General features: G+C 41.0%; 1 protein-coding gene across 1 annotated transcript in view; it reads left to right on the forward strand.

Moving 5' to 3' along the window:
• LOC122740304 (carboxypeptidase inhibitor SmCI-like) overlaps positions 1-16,459 on the forward strand; it is a 79,716-nt gene that overhangs the window by 48,434 nt on the left and 14,823 nt on the right. The window contains exon 3 of the mRNA XM_043982335.1: positions 5,707-5,880. Within this exon, the coding sequence (XP_043838270.1) occupies positions 5,707-5,880 (174 nt within the window). The remainder of the gene's footprint in view (positions 1-5,706; positions 5,881-16,459) is intronic.

Raw genomic sequence — 16,459 nt, forward strand, 5'->3', positions numbered from 1 at the left:
CTAGTTGTGCTTGAAGACTTCTATTCCCATGGCTACCGCAGCTCTAATGGACTCTTAGGCCACCATTCAGCTCTAATCACTAGGATGACCTCTGATGGACTTCAGGACATCCTGAACTCTTCCCCTGGTGACCTTGTAGCTGATAGAAGTCCTTTTTAATTGAAAGCCTTCAGGGAAGATAGTGAAAAATAGATTGCTTAAATCTTTTGTATACACACTCTAAATCTAGTCTCCTCTAAGTCATCAGTACTTCCAGCTCTTCAGCCAATCAGAGAACTCTTTGCTATCACACAGTACTAGGTTCTCAATCACTCATGGCCAGAAACTGACTCCCCAAAGTTCCATGTATAGGATTGAAACCAAGCAGGGAATATCCATGAATGCTCTATGTAATCCACTAGGAATGGCAAATCTGAGCATGCTCTCAGGACTGGACCCTCATTAGCCAGTCATCCCCCCCTCCCCCAACCCCCATGATTCATAATAATGCTATATATATATATATATATATATATATATATATAGAGAGAGAGAGAGAGAGAGAGAGAGAGAGAGAGAGAGAGAGTGCAATAATATATAGCATTTATATAGCCTTTAAGGTTTGCAAAGCACCACACATAACATTACATCATTTTATTCTTATAACAACCCTGAAAGGTAAGGTAGGAAAGAGGCAAAGGAGAAATAAGACACAGGACTCAAAGAATATTCAAAAAGGGAGAATAGTAAAAAGTGGGAAGGTCAAGGAAGGCTTTGTCAAGGAGGTGACACCTAAAACTGAGCCTTGAAGAAAAATAAGGAATTTAAGAAGCAAATGTAAAGCAATGTATTCTAGGCACAGGGAATAATTTTACAAATGCATAATAACAGAAGGGGGTGTATTGAATTCAAGGAACAGTTCAAAGTCCAATTTGTCATATAAAGAGTTTGGAGTGATGGGAAATTGGGTTGTTGGGACAGCTAGGTGGCACAGTGGATAGAGCACTGGCCTTGGATTCAGGAGGACCTGAGTTCAAATCTAGCCTCAGACACTTGACACTTACTAGCTGTGTGACCCTGGGTGAGTCACTTAACCCTCATTGCCCCTCAAAAAAAAAAAAAAGAAAGAAAATTGGGCCATTTTTTCTATTTCTATTTGCTTAGCCATTTCACTACTGGTTCCAGGACCAAACAAGCCAGGTATCTGGCCATGCTCCTCTTTTCTCTATATTTTCTGGGTGTCATTGTCTTCTTACCTACAACAATAATGCTACTGATCCTCCCATGAATAACTGGGTGCAACTTATTTCTCATCCCCAGGTACAGGTGAAGATTCATCTTCATCTCTTATCTGGTCACTTTGGTTATAATGTTCTTGAAATTGGAATCTTAGTGGTCTAATCCCCATAGACACATCCATTCCTCTCTCTTCTGTATCATCTATTGAAGAAGTGAAATAATCTTTTTCTTTCTTTCCTTTTTTTTTTTTTGGTGAGGCAATTGGGGTTAAGTGACTTGCCCAGGGTCACACAGCCAGTAAGTGTTAAGTGTCTGAGGCCTGATTTGAACTCAGGTCCTCCTGACTCCAGGGCCAGTGCTCTATCCACTGCACCACCTAGCTGCCCTGAAATAATCTTTTTAATAATCTTGGAGCTAAACTTTGGCTTTTCTTGTTGGCTCAGAGTTGTCTATGGAAATGGGAAATCTCTTTTTCTTTATTTCTTTTTTTTAAGAAAATAAATACCTTATTGACATGTAGTGAGCATATTCTGACCTACTATCCTAGATCTAAGCTGCTACATCTCTTTTTGGAGTTCTAGGGGTACCTTGAGAGGTTTGGGGGTATCACTTCCCTAACTATACTGGCTCAAGTTTCTACAGGTTGTGTGTTCCTCCTCTCCCATAAGTGACAGTGATGACTAGGGTTGCAGTTCCATTTGTAAACTTAACATGAATTAGCTTATATATAAGGGCATTTATTTCAAAAATAAAACAAGAACAAAAGTATAAACATTTCTGCCTCCCCCTACATCTCAGAGATCCACTTTCCATGTGGGGAGCAGGAGGTATGTGTTGGGGGGATAGACTCACTCTTAGCACAGTTCCTACATAACACTGATCCCACCAAATCTTCATCTAAATACAGCACCCATCACTTCCAGACAAGGCCTTGTCTCTGCTGCCCCCAGCTGAGTCCAGAAAGTCACTCCTGAAAAGTCACTCCTTGCTCCTTGGGGAATCAAGACTGGGCTGGCTACAAAACCTTACTGCAGAGATTCTGGGACACTGGAATGCCAGAGGCTCATTCTTTTGACCTTTTGAAACTCACATGATCCAGATTAATCTCTTTTACTTAAAATCAAAGAGAAAAAAAGGCTGAAGGAGAAAAACTGAGCCTTGTCTTAACAGGGTCAAAGTTCCAATTGCCAGTGCTTTTTTGAATGCCTTGATAGCCAGTTGAAAAACAGTTCTCCTAATCACAAGGTTAGTGGTCTGGGACTAGTTACAGAATCTCTGCCACATAAACTCAAGCCTCTCCAGGCTACTTCCATTATACATCATCACTACTCTCCTGGAAGTGTGTTCTCCAGCCTTCACCATATGGAGAGATGCTTTCAGAGGCTCTCTGTGCTTATGCTAGTTCACATAACAGATACTTTTTTTAAAAAATTACTGTCATTTCACAATGATCACCTACCTCCCTGAATCCTCCCTTGTAGCAAAAAAAGTACAATTAAAGGGGCAGCTAGGTGGCGCAGTGGATAGAGCACCAGCCCCAGAGTCAGGAGGATCTGGGTTCAAATCCAGTCTCAGACGCTTAACACTTACTAGCTGTGTGACCCTGGGCAAGTCACTTAACCCCTATTGCCTCACAAAAAAGTACAATTAAGCAAAAACAGAAACAAAAAAATAAAGCCATTTTCCATGGCTAACATATGCCTCATTCCATGCCTTCCTGTCCGTCCCCTCCATGACAAGAGGAGAGGGGTATGTTTTGTTGGCAGTCCTCTAAAGTAAAAATTGGTTATTGAATTTGTTTTCTTTTATGTTATTGTGGTCATTGTATACATTGTTGTCTTGGTTTTGCTTACTTCATACTGTATCACTTCATCATAATAGCCTTCCATAATGTCGTCATAGAATTTTTCATATTTGTGATTTCTTTCAGTGCAATAATATTCTATTACATTTACCTATCATAGCTTGTTTAGCCATTTCCCCAATCAATGGGCATCTACTTTCCTTCCAGTTCTTTGCTACTATTCAAAGGGCTACTATAAATATTTTAGTGCATATTCCTCCCCGCCCCCATTTTGATGTTCTTGAGATCTATGCCCGGCACTGATTTCACTGAGTCAAAGTGTATATAAAATTTAGTGACTTTTCTAGTATATCTCAAAATTTTCTAGAATGGGTGAATCAACTCATACATAGGTCCACTAACAGGAAGCCACTTTTTTTTTTTTTTAGGAAGCCACTTTTTTTTTTTTTAAGTGAGGCAATTGGGGTTAAATGACTTGCCCAGGGTCACACAGCTAGTAAGTGTTAAGTGTCTGAGGCCGGATTTGAACTCAGGTACTCCTGACTCCAGGGCCGGTGCTCTATCCACGGTGCCACCTAGCCGCCCCAGGAAGCCACTTTTAATATAACACCAGCAGCCCAGACTTCTCAGCTTATCTAGACTCTTCCTAATCAATCAGTCAGTAAACATTCATTAAGTGCCAATGTGACAGGCACTGTGCTATGTCCTGGGAATACAAAGAAAGGCAACAGATAGTCCCTGTCTTCAAGGAACTCACAATCCAGTTGGGGTGGACACCATGTAGATAACTACGAACAAACAAGGTATATGAATGATAAATAGGAAACAAATACGCAGACGGAAGGCACTAGAATTAAAAGAGATTGGGAAAGGCTTCTTGGAATTTTAACTGAGACTGGAAGGAAGAGGGAAACCAGGAGGCAGAGTTGAGGAGGAACATTTTCTCTTCTGGGAGAATGGAGGACAGTCGGTGAAAATGCCTAGAGACTGAAATGGAGTTTCTTATTCAAGGAATGTCAAGGAGGCCATTGTTACTGGGTCAATCTGGAGGTGGGGGTTGTGGGGGGAGGGGGTGAGGAGGGGAAGCGAGGTGTAAGAAGATATTCCTAAGAGATAGAGATATGTATTAAATGTTTGAGCATTAGCATTGACAGTGGGGAAGAGCTCTCCACATGCCAGCCCTCTCATCTAGACAGAGTTTCCCACTCAGAAGATATCAAGCAGCTTGGGGGACCCTCAAGCCAATATTCTTTTCCTAAGGAAATTTTCAAATGTCATTCCTAAAGTTATATTGTTTGTTGCTATCTCCATCTCTCTGAATTCAAGAGAGAGGGAAGAGAGACTCAGTCCTCAGGGCTTGATCTTTCGAAGGGGGTCCTTGGATTTCAGGTTTCGGTTCTGCTGCTGAAAGAATTTTAACATCACAGGTGATTTGGAGGGGAATCGGGAAGGTAGATTCATGTCTGATTCATGTCTGATTCATGTCCAGATACATTCTTTTTTTTTTTTTTAAGTGATGCAATTGGGGTTAAGTGACTTGCCCAGGGTCACACAGCTAGTAAGTGTTATGTGTCTGAGGCCGGATTTGAACTCAGGTACTCCTGACTCCAAGGCCGGTGCTCCATCCACTGCGCCACCTAGCTGCCCCCAGATACATTCTTAAACAAAGCCTTGCCATGGTCTGAGGAAGAAGTAGCTACAGCCTTAATTAAAGTAGGTAGCTAGCTATTGGTTATGACCTCTGCCCCAAATTATCCACCATCCAGATTTACTCAATGACTCAAATTCTTCCCATTAGAGTTCCTCTTTTGGGTTAAAGCATAAAAGCTCCCTTTCAAAATGTAGTCTAATTAACTGGGGAAGGGAAGTGTGACATTGTTAAGATCCCTAATGCCTTATTGCCAATTTAGTCTATCAAAGTAGCCAAACACCTAACAGGTGAGAACAGAGGTGGCAAGATAAGTACATTAAAAGTGAGATGGAAGATTAGAAAGAGTATAGGTGACAGCTGAGGAACACAGGTTTGAGTGGGAGCATTTCAATGGAGGGAGTTAGAAAATGTATACGGAGATGGGGGAAGTGTTATACAATTTGTGGTGGCATAAGCCCCCTGAGCAAGGATAGGGGTGCCATAAGAGAGTATTAAGTGATTTCAAAAGGATTGACCTGCTTCCAAAATCAACCAAAGCCCGTTTAGCATTTTTGCTCAGATAGTCCTGGACCATCCCCCACTCCATCCCTACCTATCTCCTCCTCTGCCTCATAGTACACCAACCTGAGCATTTATGTAAAGCACTTTGCAAACCTTAAAGTACTAAATAAATGTTAACTCTTATTATAATTATCTAAATAGTACAAATGTGTCTACTAATCTTGCAGAAAAGAGACACACAGAGAAAGACAGAGACAGACAGAAACAGATTGAGACAGAATCACCTGTCATGCTGCAGAAACAACACAGCCTTAAGGGTCAGAGGGCTTGGGTTCAAATCCCGGCTCTTTCATTCCCCATGTGACCTTGATTAAGGTACTTTATTCTAGGCTTTGATTTTTTTCCATCTGTAAAATGAGGTGGCTAGACTAGAAAACTGCCATGGTGTCTGCCAGTTCTAAATCTATGATTCTAAATTTTCTCATTTTCACACAGACTAACATCTGACATAACCATTTTTTCCTCTGCACAGAAAGGGCTTGCCTCATGGAAAAAGATCCAGGATCCTGCAAGGCATCCTATACAATGTGGTACTTTGATCCCCTGGAGAGGAAATGCCTCAAGTTCTTGTATGGAGGGTGTGTAGGAAATGGAAACAGATTTCTCACCAGAAGGAAGTGTTATCAGAGATGTGCTCCAGAATCAGGTAAGTAGGAAGGATGTGGGGAGCTTCACATTAAAATAGATGAGTCAGAGAGGAGAAATGACTTTATTATTCAACTCAGCAAATAAAAGGGACAAAATTGTCAGGGAAAAGATATATGTACTTAACATTAGAATAAAAAAAAAGTCTGAACAATGAAAAGGAACAGGAGTAAGGTTGGTGAGTAATGCCAGGAAAGACCCGCTGTAATGACCATGGTGCACCCTTCCTGGGCCTCCTGTTGCTCAATGTTGTAACTAACATATTCTAGGGAGTGTGGGGGGTGGTGGTAAGAGGGTGGGTCATCTTGGTCCCAATTGTAGAATCATCACCATGCTGGCAACCTGTGAGGTTCATTACCATTTCTTTTGGCTGACTGCTATTCTTGTACAGCTCAACTGTGTCTTTGGACCACAAATTAAAAATGAAACCATCTGCTATTTCAAGTATCATTGGCCTTGAGGAAAATGATAATCTGTGTAATTCTCTGTCATCTAGGTAAAGAAGATAAGTCTTCTATATGTTAAAACACTTCTTAATCAAAAGACTGCCTTAACTCATCTGTTTAGAGGCCAGCTGCCTTAAACATTTATACTATTATTGAATTTTTGCTTTATTCTAAAGTTTGGATTTTTTTTCTTTTATACACTTAAGAAAATTATCTTTTGTCAAAAGGTATGCCTGTTGTATCTAAAGTATATACCAGATACATGAAAGGAGTATGGGTTCTTTTGATAAAAGAAGAATGTGACTAGTGAAGTGAATATTATTCTCTTCCCTCTTGGGAATCAAAGCACTTGCAAATGGTTTTCTCCCATTCACTGCATTAAAAACAAGTGGTATATTTATGACTCCTACAGTAGGATGCATGGCTACAGTTTTATTAATCATCAGGAGTTTAGTTGAGAGGAAAAACCCTTTCCCTAATGGTTTTGAAGTTGTACCAAGCTTTCTTTCTTTCTTTAAAAAATTTCTTTTCAATTATCAAGCATCTTTTTTTTTCTTCTTCATCTCCTCTTTCTCATTGGGGAAGGGAAGAAGAGGGAGGAAAAGAGGAAGGGATAAAGGAAGGAGAAGGGGGAAGGGGAAGGGAGAGGAGGGTCAAGAAAATTACCATATTGACACATTCCAAAATGTGTTTTTCATTTTATAGGTTAGTCTATCACCTTTTAGTCATGAAGTGGTCAGTGTGCTCTGTCATCTGTCCTCTGGAATCATGGTTAATCATTGGGCTACTCACTCCTTAGGTTCTTAGAAATGTTTGTTTTTACAATATTGATGTTATAGTACAAATTGTTCTGGTTCGGCTCACTGAACTCTACATCCATTCATTCATACAAGTCTTCCTAAGTCTCTCTGAAGCTATCTATTTCATATTTCTTACAGCATAACAGAATTCCATTTTATTCGTATATCATAATTTGTTCAGCCTTTCTCCAAATGATGTTCCATCCCCCTAGTTTCCTTTTTTTGCCTCCACAAAAAGCTTCTATAAATATTTTGTTTTGTTTTTCTTTTTTTTTGCGGGGCAATTGGGGTTAAGTGACTTGCCCAGGGTCACACAGCTAGTAAGTGTCAAGTGTCTGAAGTAGGATTTGAACTCAGGTACTCCTGAATCCAGGGCTGATGCTTTATCCACTGCACCACCTAGCTGCCCCTAAATATTTTTATACATACAGGGCCTCTCCTCTTTCTTTGATCTCTTGGGGGCATAGGCTTAGCATCCCTGTGCCAAAGGGAATGCATAATAGACTGATTCTGTTTTCTAAATAATTCTAAATTAAATTTCTATCTCTTTTTTGGAATAAATTATTTTATGCTTTCTATGGGGAAAAACAACATAACTTAAAGGAAAAAAAAGAAATATATGAGTTAATAGAGATGAATACAAAAACAAAGAATGTCATTTGTTGCTTATGGACAGTTATATTTATCCAGGATCCAATTCAATTCAACAAACATTTATTAAGGACTTACTGTGATGCAATGGGAGATTCTTGTGGTATCTTTGGTGGGGAGGTGATCATAATAAGAACACTGACCTAGGAATTTTAAAAAATCAGTGTTCTATTTCATCTGTCTGGTCCTCAACTTACATATCTGTAAAATGAAGGGGATGTGACAGCAATGGTGTCAAACGTGAATAGAAACAGGGGCTACTAAACAGTTCATAAGGATTCCTGCACGCCACAGATTGACTTAGAAAGTCACATATTGACATTATCTATATTGTATTGTATTTTTATTTATTTTTGTAAGCATTTCCCAGTTACATTTTAATCTGGTTTGGTCAGCACTCAGGAGTGTTGTGAGCTGCATGCCTCGATGTGTTTTATACCTCAGCACAAAAGAATCTGTCAAGTTTCATTTGGTTCTAAAATTATGTGACATTCAGTGTTTCTATATCACTTATTATGAGCCAGGCACTTTAAAATTATTATCTCATTTGATACTTATGACAACCCTGAGAAGCAGGTACCATCATTACCCCCATTCTACAGGTGAGGGTACTGAGGCAAACAGAAGTTTAGCTCAGTCACTCAGCTAAAAAGTGTCTGAGACTGGATTTGAATTTAGGCCTGACTCTAGGCCCAGTGCTCTATTCACCTAGCTGCACACACCTCATCCTCTAAGATTCTTGTTTGTGTCCTATAAATGCTCCACGAGGATCCACCTAATGTGTCAGGGACCTTTCTCAATCTCTCGATATTACAAGGGAACCATTGGAATAAGAGACTGACCATGTGGAGTTAGACCTAGTTCAATGATTGGCCCTATTCCTTTTCTGATCTTTGATCAAATCCATTAACCCCCTTTTTATTAGTATAAGAATCTCTCCATAGGGAAACTTCCTGAATCAATATAGATGAGGAACTGTTCTACAATTAAGAGTTGCTTAGAGCGGGGCACTGGGAACCTAAATGTCTTACCCAGGATCAGGCAGACAACATGTAAGTTGACCTGCCTAGGGTTAAGCAGTCAGGATTTGAACCCAGGTCTTCCTGACTTAGAGGCTGTCTCACTTTCTACTAAGCCTTGTTAAACAATGAAAATATGCGGCATGACTGCAATTCACAGTGCTTTAATAATGCACAGTGCTAATGTCTTTTCTCCAGCCCAAGAACAGACATCAAACATGTGCCCTGTTCAAAATTCCAAACACATGCCAGACCTCAAACTGTGCTGTCATAATCCTCACTTGACAGGATTTATTAAAATACTTATCAAGGCTTCCTTTTTCTTCAAAGGTCTAGTTTTACTTTTTTTTTTCCTGCTAGGCTTTTTTTTTTCTTGTTAGTTTTCCTTTTTTTTCCTACTAGGCTTTTTTTTCTTCTTAGGTTTTTTGTGGGGTTTTGTTGTTGTGGTGGTGGTTTTTAACTGAAACACATTTTTCAAGCCCACTAAGGATTAGTGTGCATGTGAGGGGGGTTGGAGGGGGGAGGGGAGCTTGCTTGGCAGAAAATCCAGCATCTTCATCCCTCGCAGGCAGAAATGATCTTTCTCTCCACCTACTTCAGGGCTGTCCCTCATACAGGGGACATATGGAGTTCTGACAAGCCTACCTGATGTGGGCAGACGGAAGGAAGGCATAGGCACACACTGAGTAGCCTGGCTGTATTTGGATATAGTTTCTCCAGGCCAGACTATATCGTGCTAAGGATAACAGAATCATAGCTTCAGAGCTAGAAGGGACCTTGAAGTCCACTGAGCCCAACCAATGTCCTCATTTTATTAATGAGGAAACTGAGGTTCAGAGAGTTACATGGCTTGCCCAGGATCTCACAGCTGCTAAGTGACTGAGGCAAGACAGAGGTCACTGATGCTTCTTTCATTTCCCCCTAGTTATTATTAATGCACTTTCGCTCAGATTATTTCCTTATCAGTGTCAATAACTTGACTCCTCTCTCGTACATTTTACAGGCTTCACAAATGGCAAGGCTGGCATTGTTTAGTCCTATCTGTCATCCAGATAATAATTTTTTTTCTTTTTGGCAACAGAAGGTGGTGGGGGTCTCCCTGCTATAAGCATAGATTCTAGTGCCTCTTCTAATGGTTCATACAGGTGATTAAAGCACATCCTAAGGGGAGCCATCCAGAGAACAAGAACATGGGCCTGTGCTGAGGGTATAGACCTGTGACCATGGCCACTGACTAAATCTAAACGTGAGATTTAGCCATTTGATCTCATTAAGGCTCTATATGGTCTTGTCAGTGTGGAGACTTTTTCTTTCTACAGACCACAACCTACCTATGACATAGGAGGGTCCTAGAGCAAGAGTGCTTAATCCAGGCAGCTTTTGTTTTTCTTTAAATGTGTATTTTTTTTTTTTAGTGAGGCAATTGGGGTTAAGTGACTTGCCCAGGGTCACATAGCTAGTAAGTGTTAAGTGTCTGAGGCCACATTTGAACTCAGGTACTCCTGACTCCAGGGCCAGTGCTCAATCCACTGCACCACCTAGCTGCCCCCTAAACGTGTATTTTAATAACTGTATTTCAATATAATTGGCTGTCTTTGTGGTCCTGTGTATTTTATTTTATGCACTGAAGAACATGGTCCTGAAAAAGGGTCTGGTTTCATTTGACTGCCAAATGGTCCCATGACACAGAAAGGGTTAAGAATCCCTGTCTTGGAGAGATGTCTTAGGCTCAGAGAGGTTAAGTGATTTGATCACAGTAACACAGCTAGTACGAGTCAGGGAAAGAATTGGAACCAACTTCTTATAGACTTCTGGTATAACACTCGATGCCATCCTCCTTCAGTAAGATCTAACCAGGAAGGGGTCAGCTACATGGCACAGTGGATAAAGCACCAGCCCTAGATTCAGGAGTACCTGAGTTCAAATCTAGCCTCAGACACTTGACACTTACTAGCTGTGTGACCATGGGCAAGTCACTTAACCTCCATTGCTCCACAAAAACAAAAACAACAAAAAAAAAAAAAACAAAAAAAGAAAGAAAAAAAAAGAAAAAGATTTAACCAGGAAGCTAGAAGAATAAAAGATCAAGGATATAGTCTAAGCTTTAAAAAAAATTTTTAGATGTCTTCTAGAAATGGGAGAATTTAGTGAGAGAAGACTAAGCATGGCCCAAACCTTGTTCCTCTAAGAGAGCTGTCCATCTTATGAAATGAAAGACAGTTACCAAACTGCCTTAATGTCCTTTCCCCAAAGGAATATGTCCTTGTTGAATCATTTTCATTCGTGTCCAAATCTTCATTACCCATTTGGAGTTTTCTTGACAAAGATACTGGAGTGGTTTGCCATTTCCTTCTCCAAATCATGTGGGAACTGAGGCAAACAGGATAAAGTGACTTTCCCAGGGTCACAAAGCTAGTAAGTGTCTGAGGCCAGGTGTGAACTCAGGAAGATGATTCTTCCTGCCTCTAGGCCTGTCACTCTGTCCACCACACCACCTAGCTGCCCCCCAGAGGAGTGTGTATCAGTTGTTGTTTTTTTGTTTTTTTTTTGGTGGGGCAATGGGGGTTAAGTGACTTGCCCAGGGTCACACAGCTAGTAAGTGTCAACAAGTGTCTGAGGCCGGATTTGAACTCAGGTACTCCTGAGTCCAGGGCCGGTGCTTTACCACTGCCCCACTTAGCTGCCCCCTAGTGTGTATCAGTTGTAAGCAGGTGCTAGACCTAAACTGCCTCCAAACAAGAAATATTATCAGTAGGGTGTGGCTGAGGAGAAAGATCAACGTCATTAAATAATTGATTCAATTTAATAAGCATTAATTTAACCCTGCTCTGTAGTGCTGTAGGAAAAGTACTGTATTTTAGAGTTCAAATCCTGGCTCTGCCACTTACCACCTGTGCAACCTTAGGCAAACACTGAACTCTCTGAGCCTCAGTTTCCTTATCTGTAAAATGAGGGGGTTGGACCAGATTCCTTTTAATATCCCCTCTAACTCTAAATCTATAACTGTGCCGGTGAATCCAAAAAGCAAAACAAAAACAACAACAAAAATAGAACCTGCCCTCATGGAGCTTACAACCTCCTGGGAAATTGATCCAAATTAAATCAATCAGCATAGTAGAGGTCTATGGAGAATAAAAACTGAGTGGAAGTAAGAAGTACTGATGAAACTTAAAAAAAATTTTTTTTTGGTGGGGCAATGGGGGTTAAGTGACTTGCCCAGGGTCACATAGCTAGTAAGTGTCAAGTGTCTGAGGCTGGATTTGAACTCAGGTACTCCTGAATCCAGGGCCAGTGCTTTATCCACTGTGCCACCTAGCTGCCCCCAAAACTTTTTTCTTTTAAATAAAAAAAAAACAAGTACGGTGGTATAGTGGATAATGTTTTGGGCCTGGAGTCAGGAAAACCTGAGTTCAAATATGACCTCAGCTACTTATTAGCCGTGTGACCCGGGTCAGGTCAATTAACCACTGTTTACCTCAGTTTCCTCATCTGTAAAAGGGAGATAATAATATTACCTACCTCCCAGAATTGTTGTGAGGAACAAAAGAGATAATCATTGTAAAGTGCTTAATGTTAGTTATTAATAGCTATGATCCTGCTGAGCACTGAATATACAAATACAAGCAAAAAGACAGTCCTTGACCTCAAAAAGCTTACATTCTGAGAGAAGATAACACATAAAAGGAAGCTGAAAATAATAAGAATAGTCAACATTTATATAGCGCTTACTATATTCCAGACACTAAACGCTTTAAAATTATTATCTCATTTTATCCTCACCACAACCCTGGAAGGTAGGTGCTTTTATTTTTTCCATTTTATATATAAGGATACTGAGGCAAAAGTTAAGTGACTTGCCCAGGATCACCCAGCTAGTTTCTAAGGTCGGATTTGAACTCAAGCTTTTCTTAACTCCAGGCTGGGTCCTTTAGCCACTGCACTACTTAGCTGGGGGCTGAAGTAGGGAGGGGAAGAGGGGAGGTTGTAAAGAGGCCCCCTGCTCAGGGACTTAGTGGAAAAAGGAGTCTAGAGCCCGGCTTCTTAAACTGTGGGGGTCATGAAAAATTTGGCAACAATAAAAGGTTATGTATACCTGTTTTATATGCCTACATATCCGGGGTTGTGTAATAATTGGGGGGGGGTGTGGGGAAAAGTGGAAAGAGGTTAAGAAGCCATGCTCTAGAGAGTCAGGCACAGAGCCCTGAGGAGCATGGAGGAGTGAACATAGATGGCTTCCTTAAAATGGAAGTTCTGGGAGGAACTGTCCAGTCCTGTGGAAAGGGTGGCACAGGTGGGATGATATTCCAGGGTGAGAAAGTCCACTTTGATCTGAGATGCTCCAGGCTCAGGTAGATGTGAATTGGCCTACCATTCAAACCACGAGGTTGCCAAGGTAGATGACAAGAAGATGGCCAGGGTGATATTTTATGTGTTGAAATTGATTCATCTAAATTTAAATACTTATAAGCCAGTTTATCCAGTTGTGTTAGTATTTAATAATACATTTTTAAGATGAATTTATTTATTAAAAATGAGAGCAGGGGAAGCTAGATGGACCTGAGTTCAAATTCGGCCTTAGACACTTGACACTTAGTAGCTGTGTGACCTTGGGCAAATCACTTAACCCCCATTGCCTCACCAAAAAATAAACAAACAAACAAATAAATATTTTTTAAAAACTATTTATTTATTTATTTGGTGGGGCAATGGGGGTTAAGTGACTTGCCCAGGGTCACACAGCTAGTGTCAAGTGTCTGAGGCCGTATTTGAGCTCAGGTACTCCTGAATTCAGGGCCGGTGCTTTATCCACTGCACCACCTAGCTGCTCCAATAAATAATTTTTAAAAATTAAATTAAATTTTTAAAAAATGAGAGCAACTAGTTTGGCCTCATGGTCCAAGGGTAGATGGAATACAAAAGCCTAAAAGCAGTCACGTGTGCACCACCCCACCCCAACCCCAAAAAGCTAACCAAAAAAACCCGCAAGATGACTACAAATTTTATTTAAATAAAACACAAGAAGTGAATTTTATTCTAAAACATATTTTCAGCTTAATACGGTTGTTACTAGGGGATAAGTAACATAATGTGTTGCCCCAATGGTATTTTAAAGACTACAGCTGGAATGGCCATATGTAGCTTGATTACCCCAATGCATCATCTTGCCCAGCTGACATTTACTATGCCCACTCACTCAGATACATGGCAGTGTTCCAGGCACTTAACAACATGAAGAAATTCTAGGTAAATGGAATTTACCCTAACTAAATGTTGATTAGTAGCATTTTGCTTCTCCTGACCCTCCATTTCTTCTATGAGCCTTGAAAAGATCTTGGCAACTGGTCCCATCACTTCGTGGCAAATAGAGGGAGAAGCAATGGAAGCAGTCAGATTTTATGTTCTCCGGCTCAAGGATCACTGCAGCCATGAAATTAAAAGATGCTTGCTCTTTGGAAAGAAAGCTATGGCAAATCTGGACAGCAAGCTAAAAAAGCAGAGACATCACCTTGTTGATAACAGCCATGGTTTTTGCAGTAGCAATGTGTGGCTGTGAGAGCTGGACTATAAGGAAATGCGGAATCAATCAACAGCAATGCAGAATCAATGCATTTGAATTGTGCTGGACAAGACTTTTAAGTATCCCTTGGACAGTAAGGAGGTCAAATCAATGAACACTTAAAGAAATTAATTCAGACTGTTCACTGAAAGGTCAAATACTGAAGCTGACACTTAAAATAGTCACATGAGACTATAAGACCCATTGGAAGACCCTGATACTGGGAAAAGTTGAAGGCAATAGGAAAAGGGAGAAGCCGAGGATGAAATGGGAAAATGACATCCTGGGAACAATGAACATGAACTTGGACAGACTCTGGAAGATAGTGGGGGATAGAAGAGCCTGCTGTGCTATGGTCCACAGTTGTGAAGACCTGGACATCACTTGAATGACTGAACAACAAAATCTGGGATCTGGTCCTTGCCTGCCTCTCCACAGCCCTTCTAAATTTGTTTTATGAAGATTCTAAATTGGAAAACTACAGGCTTCATTCCCAGACCTTGACACCAATGGACTCATCCATTTCAATTTGATTCAGATGTTTATGTTTTACTTAAGAGCCTTCTGGGTTCAAGACATTGGGATATAGGGATTTTAAAAAGATCTCTGAATCCACCGGAGGAGTAACTGTAAGCTATTCACATTCCCCCTCCAATGCAGGTCAACAACCCTTCTGTGACTTGATAGACAAATCATAGGAAGTTGCCTGAAGCACATAATGGTTAAAGTGACTTGCTCAGGATGACTCTTTTTTGGGGGTGGGGGGGAGTGGGGCAGTGAGAGTTAAGTGACTTACCCAGGGCTACACCGCTAGTAAGTGTCAATTATCTGAGGTCAGATCTGAACTCAGGTCCTCCTGAATCCAGAGCTGGTGCTTTATCCACTGGGCCACCTAGCTGCCCCCAGGATGACTCTTTGAACTCAGAACTTCCTGACCTGGAACCCTGCTTCCTACCCACTTCTCCATAACTGCTTTTGAGGCCCAAAGAATAAAAACAAACAAAAATAAAGTCCCTTTCTTTAAGGAATTTAGTCAAATCAGTAAACTCCAAGCATTAATTAAGCACTTACTTCGTGGTAGGACTAAGCTAAGTGCTAAGATACAAATAGGAGCAAAAAGAAAGACAGCCCCTTCACATAAGGAGTTTACATCGTAATGGAGGAAGAAAGAACCTAAAAAGGATGGAGCGGGAAGTACCTTGTTGGGTGGGAGGGGCATGGTGGAGAAAGAAGTCCAGAGAGTCAGGAACTGGGCCTGGAGAGGAACCAAGGAATGACCATGGCTGGCCTGGGTCCTTCCTTAAATGGAGGTTCCAGAAGGAACTGACCAGCAGGAGACACAGGGATGGAGGGATCCTCCAGGGTGAGAAGGCTGGTGGGGAATGGTGGAGAAAGAAATCCTGAGAGCCAAGAGTGGAGCCCAGAGCCAAAGAGAGGAGTTTATATTCTACTGGATCATTTGCTGCTGGTCACTGCATCTCTATAGCTATCAGTCACTCATGTTCTGTCAAGGGTGTCTGATTAGATTATTCTATAAGTCACTGCTTCAGTTATGTTTCTTGTTAGTTGTATTTCTCCTGCTTCTACCTTGTGTGGCGTAAAACTCTATGGGCTCTGGCCCTGGGGACCAGTTCTCCTTCCCAGATCATCCTTTAATCCAGATTCTTTGGCCCCAGGTGCCATTTCTTCAACAGAGCATTGGCTGAATCTATTGCATTTATTCAAGACCAACTTTACTTCCCCGTCCCATTTCTAGCACTCCTCAAGATCATATAATCAAATGAAAACATAGTTCACTAGTTTGTTTTTTTTTTCTTTTACTATATCAGGGAGAATCAAAACAGAAGAAGGAATTAAACCAAACATTCAAAGGGGAGCTAGAGTTGATTGTCACAAATAGGGCAATCACAGTAGCCAGTGATATTCTACTGACAAGGAGCAGGAGCCAGACAGTGGTAGCTCATCATTGCCTGCTCCTCTGCCCAGCAGTGGAGGAAAGAGAAGTGTCTCTCACGCGAGCAAGATTCAGTCTACAGCATAGGGAGCTACTTCCTGTAGATGCTAGTGTTTCTCATAGTCTTTTTTGGGGGCGGGGAGGGGGGGGGGC

Source organism: Dromiciops gliroides, chromosome 2 (assembly GCF_019393635.1).
Source record: "Dromiciops gliroides isolate mDroGli1 chromosome 2, mDroGli1.pri, whole genome shotgun sequence".
Classification (NCBI taxonomy): domain Eukaryota; kingdom Metazoa; phylum Chordata; class Mammalia; order Microbiotheria; family Microbiotheriidae; genus Dromiciops; species Dromiciops gliroides.